Source organism: Oryctolagus cuniculus, chromosome 18, assembly GCF_051225735.1.
Source record: "Oryctolagus cuniculus isolate XC-2025 breed Fujian yellow rabbit chromosome 18, ASM5122573v1, whole genome shotgun sequence".
Taxonomy (NCBI): Eukaryota; Metazoa; Chordata; class Mammalia; order Lagomorpha; family Leporidae; genus Oryctolagus; species Oryctolagus cuniculus.
The window spans coordinates 22618832-22629281 of NC_142884.1; the positions used below are offsets into that span (position 1 = coordinate 22618832).

Consider the following 10450-nt stretch of genomic DNA (forward strand, 5'->3'; position numbering starts at 1 on the left):
TGCAGTCACAGACCCTGTCCCCACGGAGAGGAAGGTGCAATCCCACGTCTTCCCACCAGTGCCCGCCATCCTCCCAAAACCACAGGGCCGGGCCGCTCCTCTCCCCAAAGCGCTCTCAGGTGGGAGAGCCCAAGGGTCCTTTGACCCCGCCCGCCTCCCGGGCTGCCCTGTGAGCCAGCCGAGTCCGCAGCAGGCCGGGCAGGGACATCTGCACAGCAGATGGAGAGAACACACTGGGTGGGGCGTGGGGGTGGGGACGATTGGCTGGGGGACAGGTGAGCATGCGCCAGGCACACAGCCCTGCTGAGCACTTCCCCCCGCACACCAGCTGTGCCAGGACCTGGCGCTGCAGCCCCGGGAGGCGCAGGGGGACCCCTGTCCCCTAGGGCCAGCCTCTTCGCAGGGCTGCAGAAGCCCACTGTGACCACCCCAGGCTTCTGGAGGGCAGCCCACATGGATGGAAGGAGAGCAGCCGGGCCCCAGGGCCCCAGACACTCCCTGGGGTCTCTCCGGAAACCAGGGACTTGGTGAGCTTCCCCCGACCCCACAGCAGGTCACACTCTCCCATCGTGGAGTCCCCCCAGGCCTGCTCCCTGTGGTCTGCACGGTCCCCCAGGGCAAGTGTGCACACACGCTCCCCTCCCAAGGCGGACACGGATCCCATGGCCACACAGCAGAGCTGCGCTACCCCCACTCCTGCACGCACGCTCAGTCCCCCCCACACCAGGGCTCTCCCGAAGCCCTGCTCACCTCCTGGACAGGACCCAGCTTCCGCTCCAGGTGAGAACTTCTTGTGTCTGCGCACCCCTGGAGATCAGCCTCGGCGGGGGGCGGGGGTGGGGGTGGGCAAGAGCCGTAACCAACAGGGGGCAGGGCAGACTTCGGGCACAATTTCCCGTGAAAACCACGCTGAGGGCTCCTCCCGGCCAGGGCCCGCCCACAAGCCAAGTCCCTTGGGGCCCGCACCCAGTGGCGCTGTATTTGCCATGGCTGTGAGGCGGTGACGCGCGCAGACACACGCAGCCTGGAGTCTGAGAGGCAGACACACACCGGGATTTTGGAGGCATTTATACAAAAATACCGAGCGCGGCGTTCTTGCCGTCTGCACGTCGGCCACGGGCCCCACAAGTCGGACGCTCATGAGTGCATGGTGGCTTTCTTCAGGAACAACAACCTTGGCCCAAGTTCTTAGAAGAAAACTATATTCTTTTTAAGAAAATGAAAATCTCCTCGCATGAAAACTTAATTTAAGTCAGATCCTATCCTTTTGTTGTGGCGCCCAGGACCCAGTGCACACGGCCGGGGGCTTTCCCGGCCTCGAGCTCCCTCCGGACCCAGGCCCGGGGCCAGCGGGGACTCTGCGGGGCTGGTGCGTCTTGGCCAGGCGTTGGGGGGGCACAGCCCCCCAGTCGGGGCCAGGGGAGTGAGCAGCGGGGTGGGAACTGTGGCTGACAAGGCTGAATCCCACAGCGCCCACAGGCCGGCCCCCCCAGTACCAAACAAGGCACCCACGGCCAGCCGACATGCACACACGCGCACACACACGTGCCGCCCACCGCCCCCTGCTTTCAGAGACACCCCAGAAATGCAGGCCCATCCATCCAGGGCCCCAGGCTCCCTCTGAACAGGGAGGCCACGGGGGCTGGGCTGAGGCCGCTGCCCGTCACCCACGTGTGCAGGGGGCATGCGGGGGTCTCAGGAGAGCCGGCCATGGGGGCGGGGGGAGACAGCAGGTCCCACAGGAAAGCAACTGGAGGAGGCACAAACGGTGAATAAATAGAAGTAGCTTCACCGCGGGGGGCCGGCCCCCGCGGACAGGACAGCAGCTGGGGGTATGGGGGCAGTGTGGGGTGGAGGCGGCCAGGCCCGCCCTGACAGGGACCTGGGCCCCCGGCCAGCCCTTCCTCCACAGCCCTGCTCAGAGCTCTGTGACGTGCACTGCGGGCGAGGGCAGCGGGCCCGGCCGGAGGCGCCGCAGGTGGCAGCGGCGGCACAGCAGGTGGCCCTCCAGGGGGTAGCAGCGGCGTCCGTCCTCCCCGCTCAGCTGCAGCCCGCAGTCCTAGGAAGAGCACAACCCGGGGCCCCGAGTGAGGAGGGAGCGGACGAGGGCTCGTGGGCGCAGGGCTGGGCAGTCACAGTCCCCGGACACAGCGAGGACTGCGGCTGTCACCACCCCCGGCCACGCCTCCGAGGGAGGCTCAGGGCCCTGGGGCACACGCCCGGCTGGACAGAGTGCACACCGGCCAGGCATCTGCGGGCGGCGCCGGGCAGGGAAAGTGGACAAGAGGCCGCCACGCCGAGGTCCTTAACTGAAGCAGGGCGTTCCCCCAACTCAGCAGGGAAGGACCACCGGCTGAGCCCTGGAGCAGCAGCAGACGAAGGGGAGGAGCACCCCAAAGGAGGGTCCTCCAGGGGGTGCCCATCAAGTGTCCACCAGGCTCTCCTGACTGCAAACTGTGACCACGGGACAGAGAGGGCAAAGCGGCCTGCAGACCCCAGCTCCCACGCAGGGGTCCCCGGGGGGCGCCAGCACCACCAGCAGCCGGCTGCTCCCAGGCCCTCAGCATCAACCTCTTGCTAAGGAGTGTGCCTGGCCACCCCGAGGGGACAGGGCAGTGCACAGGACAGCTGCATGGGCAGAGGCGCAGAGGCCGTGACTGCACGGGGTCGGGGGGGACTGGAGCCCCGCTGTTCCCACCCTCCTCCTCTGCCCCCACCCGGCATCCTCGTCGGTTCTCTCCCTCCTGGGCTCGGTGACCCAACCCCCTCTCGCCCGTCCTCCTCTCCGTGGCCGCCTCGCCTCCAGCCATCCCCTAAATATCCGTGTTGTCAGGGCACCCCGGGCCCTCTGCCCCTGCGTGCCCTCTCTGGAAGACCCCCGCCCCCAGCTGCACCCTGCCATGAAGGAGCCGCAGGAGCTGGACGTCACCTCCCGCCTTCCGCGATGAGAACACAGCCAACCGCGTGACTCTCAGCCGCTCAATGGAAGCGAGGCAGGCTGGTAATCTCAGAGCGGGGTCAGCCTCACAGCACAACACGGTGGGCCACGGCTGGGACGCCGGCATCCCGGATCCGAGCCCCAGCTCAAATCCCACGGCTCCACTTCTGCTCCGGCTCCCTGCTATGGCCCGGGAAAGCAGTGGAGGATGACCCACTGGGAGACCCGGATGAAGTTCCAGGCTCCTGGCTTCTGTCTGGGCCAGCCCCAGCCGTTGCAGCCATTTGGGGAGTGAAACAACAGATGGAAGACTGATCTATTGTTTTCCCTTTCAAACACATTAAATAACTAAATCTTTAAAACAACATCTTTAAGAGAAGGTAGCCAATGAGAGGAGCCGTGCAGCTGCCCTGACCTGCCGCCTGCGGGGATTTCCCGGACTGCCGAGAGCTGGGGGTCAGTGCCAGTGGGGAGGGGCCCACCTGCCCACGACCCCCAAGCTCCCGCATCCATCAGCAGAGTCTCTGAGCCCCAGACCTCCCAACTGGGATGTCTGCAGCTTCGAGCACCTCATCCGCTCCCCGTCACCCCCATCACGGGCACCCCTAGCCCCCACCTCCCACGTCCACTCACCAGATCCTGTCCAACCCTTCCCCTGACCCAGAACCACGGTGTCCCGGGCCCCCACCCCACCCCGGCCGTGCCCTCTCCTCCGACTCAGTGCCTGCAGGGAGCGAGAACCTTTTTCTGAGATCCACATGCAATCCTGGGGTGTTTTCTGACGGTGCTCCCCTGCCCCTGGGGCAAAGTCCCACTCAGCTCCCGCACGCCCCTCCAACAACAGGACACCACACCTCCCCAGGACCTGCTGCTTCCACCGCCAAGTCAGGCCCTTCTCACCGCCTCCCCAGCTACCTCCTATTCAGCCGTCAGTCTCAGCTTGAGTCAGTCACCTCCTCCAGAAAGCCATCCTTGCTTTTCCAAGGCCCCCTGTGCTCCATCAGCCCTCCATAACAGCACGCAGCACCGTGTGGACATGGCTTTCCCTGACTACGGGGCCTGTCTGTTCTCTGCGTGTCCCGGTGCCTCACACACGGGGCAGTCAGTGAGTAGGAAACAGGGGCTGAGAGGACACACCCTGGGCAGAAGGGACAGGGCCCGCTGGGAAGGGAAGGGAAAGGCAGGACGGAGGTGATGCCATGGAGCAGGAGGAGGATTGGGGCGGAGGGCGGCAGCCCCGGGCCACGGAGGGAGGAGGCCGGGCAGGGCCGTCAGGCTTACCTCACAGTGGTAACACTCCACATGGTAGTCCCTGTCCATGGACACCACACGGATGGTCGTCTCAGCCCTGTGGGGACACACGGGTTCACACACAACAGGCACGCAGGACTCGGGGTGAGCGGCGCGTGCGAGCACACGGCTGCACAACGGGGTCCCAGCACGGCAGCTGGGCATTCACGCCCAGGTGAGCCCTGACACGGGCCTGGACCGGGCATTGGTAGGCGCACACCACGCGTGCACCTGCCCTGGGGCACCTTCCCTGATCATAGCCGACAGCACCATGTGAGAGCTGGTGGGCGTCTGTGTGTTACGTCCACGCCTGCTTCCCTAGGCACACCAGCCACGGACACAACCAGCATGTGTGGGGAGACCCAGGGCCCCGGGCAGCCCCATGCTCATCTGCAGCGCCCCACCCTCGGCCTGCACAGCTGAGCAGACCCAGCGATCAGCCCAGTGGTGGAGCATGGGGCTGAGGGTGGTAGGCGGAGTGCTGGGTGACAGAGGCCACCATGTCCTGCTGACTCATGCCAGGGGCAAGTGCCCCCACGGGCACGGGCCCAACGGACGCCCCATGCCTCTGAGGGTTACAGAGCCACAGCGGCCGCTCTTCCCTCCCATCGTGGCCCAAAACCTGGGGCCGGCGACTGCTTCCTACCTGTGCAGGGAGGATAGGACGGGCACAGGAGGCACATTTTGGTGCGAAAACCCTGGAAGAAAAAGGAAACCAGCAGTGACTGGCTGAGCGACCAGAGACAGAGGGCACAAGGACAGGTCCTCCCACAGTGGTCCCGGGACAAGGGCCGAGCATCAGGCCCACTCTCCCGGTGTGGGTGGGCAGGTGCCATTTCCACCAGGCCTTCTTGGTGCTGGCCTTCCCCCTGGCTCCCTGTCGACCTGGGCCCCTCACCTCCTCCAGGATGGCCACCTGTCTCCCTCATGCTTCCCACGTGATCCTTGCCCCCGATGCCCGCCAGACCTGCCTCCACCCTGACTACCAGGCTGTGTGCCTGACTCTAACCCTTTACCAGACAGCATCCCAGGATCAGAGCCTGGAGCCACGGCCAGGGAGGTGGGTCAGCTGCCTAGCTGGGCAGCAGACAGGCAAGAGAAAGGGTCTGCAGAGGCATCGCCCCCACCCCCTCCTCCAGGCAGAAGAGGCCCGGCCCGGCCCTGGGAGCGGGCAGGGCAGGGCAGGGCAGGCAGGAGGCCCCCACCTCAAGGAGGCTGGCGCTGAAGCACCTGAGACAGGGGCTCTGGGCCCCGCCCCGAGCACAGTGCCCGGGGGAGGCAGGAGGGAAGAGGCCAGGACGGACAGCAGGGCCGTGGTGCCCGCGACTCACGTGTGGTAGTCCCTGACGCAGTAGATGTTGCTCTCCGCGTCCACCGTGAAGGGCACCCCGTCCAGGCACTCGTTGCACACGGAGCACCGGAAGCAGCCCGGGTGGTAGGACTTGCCCAGGGCCTGCAGGATCTGGGGGTGGAGGCGCTGCCAGGTCAGCCTGGGAGGCAGGCTCCGCTCAGCTCCCCAGCTCTGCCCGCGGCCCAGGGGCTCTGGGAGGCCGGGGAGGGTCTCACCATCTCCATGATGAGGTGTCCACACACGCTGCACTTGTCAGCCGTTTGCTGGAACCCGGAGTACTGGGAGGGACACAGGAGCCGGGGTGGCGTGTGACCAGGGGGCTCTCGCTGCCCGGCCAGCACCTGCCCCCGGCCTGCTCCCGCGGGCAGGGCGCGGACTCACCAGGAAGTCCTCCTGGCAGTACACCTTCTCGCCCACGCTGTAGAAGGCCTTCCCGCGGAGCCGGCGCCCTGCAGGGACGGGGTCAGAGGGGGCCTGGAGCTGCAGCCAGGGGAGAAGCCCGGCTCCCTTCTCTCCGCACGCTCCCCGCTCCCCGGCAGAGAAGCTGCGTGATGCAATGTGTTTATAATAATAAACATTTCAAAGAAACAATGCAACGACCCATGAGAGAACACAAGGGAGAACCATGGCAGGAAGCGCATCTAGGAGGAGCTGCCTTCCAGATGGACACGGAGGGGCCGGCATCGTGACTCAGCGCCAGTTCCAGTCCCGGCTGCTCCACCTCCAATTCAGCTCCCTGCTAATGCGCCTGGGAAAGCAGCAGAATATGGCCCATGTGCTTGGGCCCCTGCACCCAGGTAGGAGACCCGGAAAAACCTCCTGATTTCAGCCAGCCTGGCCCAGCCCCAGCGAACGGAAGATCTCTTTCTCTCTCTGCAACTCTGTCTTTAAAATCAAATAAAAATAATCTTAAAAAAAGAAATTGGGGCTAGCACTGTGGTGTAGTGGGTAAAGCCACTGCCTGCAGTGCCAGCATCCCCTATGGACGCCGGTTCGAGTCCTGGCTGCTCCACTTCCCATCTAGCTCCCTGCTAATATGCTTGGGAAAGCAGAGGAAGATGGCTCAAGTGCTTGGGCCCCTGCACCCACGTGGGAGACCTGGAAGAAGCTCCTGGCTCCTGGTTTTGGCCTTGCCCAGTCCTGGCCATTGCGGCCATTCAGGGAGTGGACCAATGGATGGAAGACCTCTCTGTCTCTGCCTCTCCCTCTCTGTAACTCTTCCAAATAATTAAATAAATCTTTAAACAAAAAAAGGAAGAAATTATATTTCTCACCTTTAGAAACACTTTTTAAAATCAGACTAGGGAAAATATTCACAAAACATACATTTGACAGACAATTTGTACTCAGAATATACAAGAGAACTTCAAAAAGTTCGTGGAAAATGACAATTATGAAAAATTATGCATGGACATAGGGGTGTGTGTAAGTTCCTCCGCCTCAGTAACTGAAAGACAAATAAATAACCCCAATTAAAAAAAAAAAATGGGCAAAAGCCTCCATCTGACTTCACAGAGGAAGATGTGTGAGGCCTGGTCAGGAAGTAAACAGAAACACTTAGCCTTGCAAGTCACCAGGGAAATGCAGATTAGAACCACAATCCCCCTTCTACCCATTAGAATGGCTAAAATTAAAAAGACTGAAATACTGATCGTTGGGAAATATGTGGGACAACTCAACTCCCGCTCGCTCCCATCGGGAAAGTAAAACGGCACAACCCAGCCCTTCTGGACAAGAGTCTGGCAGTTTCTTATAAAGTTAAACATACATTCGCCCTCTGACCCAGAAATTCCACTCCTCGGGCTTTACCCAAGAGAAATGAAAACACGCGTCCAAAGAGGAGCTCCACAAGAAAGCTCACAGCCCCATCTGGGATCTGAGTATCCACGCCCGACGACGGCCCGTTCTCCGGATGCATCTCTAGTCAGCAGTATCGAGGGGGAGCTGCCGACACCTGCAGCAGCGCGGGGCAGAGCCGACCAGCCCCAAGGAGCAGACTAGGGAACACGTCCAGATCAAGTTCCTGAACCGGCAACTCGACCCTGCAGGGTGAGAAGTCACTTCGCAAGCTGGGCAGCCATGGCGGGGGTCCACTTACAGGGGGCAAGGTGGGTGTCACCTGAGTGTTTAAAGACAAAGAGCAACTGGAGGGGCCAGCACCATGGAGTGGGCTAAGCCACCATTTGCGATGCCAGGATCCCATACTGCACCGCCGGTTCAAGTGCTGGCTCCCTGCTAATGCGCCTGGGAAAGCAGCAAAAGATGGTCCAAGCGCCTGGGTGCCTGCCACCCACATGGGAGACCTGGATGGAGCCTGGGCCAGCCCTGGCTGTCACAGCCATTTAGGGAGTGAACCAGTGGATGGAAGTTCTCTCTCTCTCTCTGTCACTTAGATTAGATAGATACATACATAGATAGAGTTTAAATAAGTCTTTTAAAAAGAAGGAAAGAAAACAGATCAGGAACATCTTGTGCCGAGAATACAGAAGCACTCAAAGACTGAAGGGGGCAAACCGGAGGGGCACAGGAGTCAACTTGAGGGGACCTGACCTGGACAAAACTGGGACACAGTGTGCAGCACACAGAACACCAATGACCACACATGCGGCAGGGACACAAGGCCCCGAGCATGTAGGAGCGCCCGCAGACACCGATGACCACACACGCGGCAGGGACACAAGGCCCCGAGCGTGTAGGAGCGCCCGCAGAACACAGATATCGGATCCCATTCAGCGTCTGAATTGCCTCAACTTAATTTTTTTTATTTTGATTTTCTAACTGATACTTTATTTGAACTTACTGATGGGCTACAGTATTTTTAGCGGGGGAGCTACAATATTATAACCCAGTACATGTATACAATATGTAATTATCACAATTTAACTGTTATTAAGAGAAACTTAAAACTTTCTTTAAAATTTTTAAAGTATTCCTTGTCTCTCCCACCCTCTTTTTTTTTTTTTTTTTTTTAAGATTTATTTATCTATTTGAAAGGTAGAGTTACAGAGAGGCAGAAGCAGAGAGAGAGAGATAAGTCTTCCATCTGCTGGTTCACTCCCCAGATGGCCGCAATGGCTGGAGCTGGACTGATCCAAAGCCAGGAGCTTCTTCCGGGTCTCCCACATGGGTGCAGGGGCCCAAGACTTGGGCCATCTTCTAGTGCTTTCCAGGCCACAGCAGAGCTGGGTCGGAAGAGGAGCAGCCGGGTCTCAACTGCACTGCAGCTTTACCCACTAAGCCACAGCACCGGCCCCTCCCTCTCTTTGACTGTGGAAGGGGTTGGGGGAGAAAGGGGCTGGCACGGTGGTACAGGGGGTTAAGTCTCTGCTTGTGACACTGGCATCCCATATGAGTACCACTTTGAGTCCTGGCTGCTCCATTTCCCATCCAGCTCCCTGCTAATGCGCCTGGGAAAGCAGTGGAAGATGGCCCAAGTGTTTGGGCCCCTGCACCCACATGGGAGACCTGGATGGAGTTCCAGGCTCCTGGCTTCAGCCTGGCCCAGCCCTGGCTGTTGCACTCATCTGGGGAATGAACCAGCAAATGGAAGACCTCTCTCTCTCTCTCTCTCCCTCTCTAACTTTGGCTTTTCAAATAAAAAAAAGAAGAAAAGCAAAAGACAAAGACAAAGCACTCCCCTAGGAGATGTATTCTCACCATAAACCTGAACAAATTAGACTTTCACATTCAAAACTACAGGTGCGGGCGCGGCAGTGCAGAGGGTCAGCATCGTCTGTCCCCCACGCAGGGGCCTGGAAGAACACCTGACACAGCCGGACAGCTGAGGGCAAGCAGCCGGAAGATACGACAGAGCAAGGCGTGCAAGGAGGGAAACTCAAAGGAAAGCCGCAGACTGCGGAAAACGCGGAATGACGCAGATTGCTGGCCCGGCGTGGAACACTGTTTACAAAGTTGCTGTCACGGCCCACATGAGACACCGGATTCCATAGGGCCAGAGGGAAGCAGACGTCTGAAACCCACACAGCAGGAAGTGCGGATCTGCTGATTAGAGAGCCGGGTATCGGAGAGAAACCTGCAGCGGTGCCTTCCACGGCACAGAATGTCACAGTGCTTCACTCAGATAGCTAAACACGCCCCTGGGGCGCCGGGCCTGCAGCAACAGTGGGGAAATCCACGGGGGATTTGGGATCGTGGCTGCTTCTTTACTTTTTATTATTTTGTCCAGGTTAAATGACAACATTTTCAGCTTACATTGTGTCTAACATTGGGAGGAAAAGACTAATTGCAGGAAAAAGGAGTCCCAGCCCTCTGCGTGTCCAGGCACAAGGTCCTCACCGGCTCCCACCCCTCCCAAGCAGCCGAGTGACATCAGCACCCTGCAGAGACAGGACGCAGGTGCCCAAGCTGATGACCAGCAAGGCAGCCGGTCCCCGGGGCAGCCAGCTAAGGGCTCCGCAGTGGCCCGGCAGCTCCCTCTCCAGGCCCCAGGGGTCTCCTGGTGCCTGTGCGTGGGAATGCAGTACAAGGCATGCAAAGGGCCCGGGGTAGAGGCCACCTACCACAGGAGTCACAGGTGAAGCAGTCGGTGTGGTACAGGCTCCCCATGGCCTGGCACGCCTGCCTCGCTCCATAGATGCCAAGCCCACACTTGATGCAAATGCCTAGGAGAGGAGGAGGGAGCAGTGGTTAGTGCCCTAGATGCTGAGGCAGACGTGCAGCCCGTGCCCAGGGCTGAGGCTGTCCCCCGCCTGACTCAGGCCACCTGATCCCCCAGGCTGACGTCACTCGGTGGGTAATGACCAGCATGGGCCCTCAGGGGTCCCTGCTGCTTCGGGTTTGCCATTGGCTGGCGTCTGAGGGTGTGGAGAGCTTCATGGAGCACTGAGAACAGAGTCAGAGCTAACGGAAGC

General features: G+C 60.6%; 1 protein-coding gene and 1 long non-coding RNA gene across 2 annotated transcripts; both read right to left on the reverse strand.

The window, feature by feature from the left end:
• Positions 1-1030: 1030 nt before the first annotated feature.
• Positions 1031-4287, reverse strand: LOC149120851 (uncharacterized). Its single transcript, XR_016225511.1, has 2 exons — positions 4220-4287; positions 1031-2059 (listed from the first exon to the last, which is right to left on the reverse strand). It is a non-coding gene; the product is annotated as an uncharacterized LOC149120851 (long non-coding RNA).
• A 345-nt stretch (positions 4288-4632) lies between these two features.
• On the reverse strand, positions 4633-10207 carry LOC149120852 (Wilms tumor protein 1-interacting protein-like). Its single transcript, XM_089320584.1, has 5 exons — positions 10100-10207; positions 5961-6028; positions 5795-5857; positions 5560-5690; positions 4633-4926 (listed from the first exon to the last, which is right to left on the reverse strand). The coding sequence occupies exons 1-5, from the start codon at positions 10143-10145 to the stop codon at positions 4665-4667; spliced, it is 570 nt and encodes a 189-aa protein (XP_089176710.1). The 5' UTR covers positions 10146-10207; the 3' UTR covers positions 4633-4664.
• Positions 10208-10450: the final 243 nt, after the last annotated feature.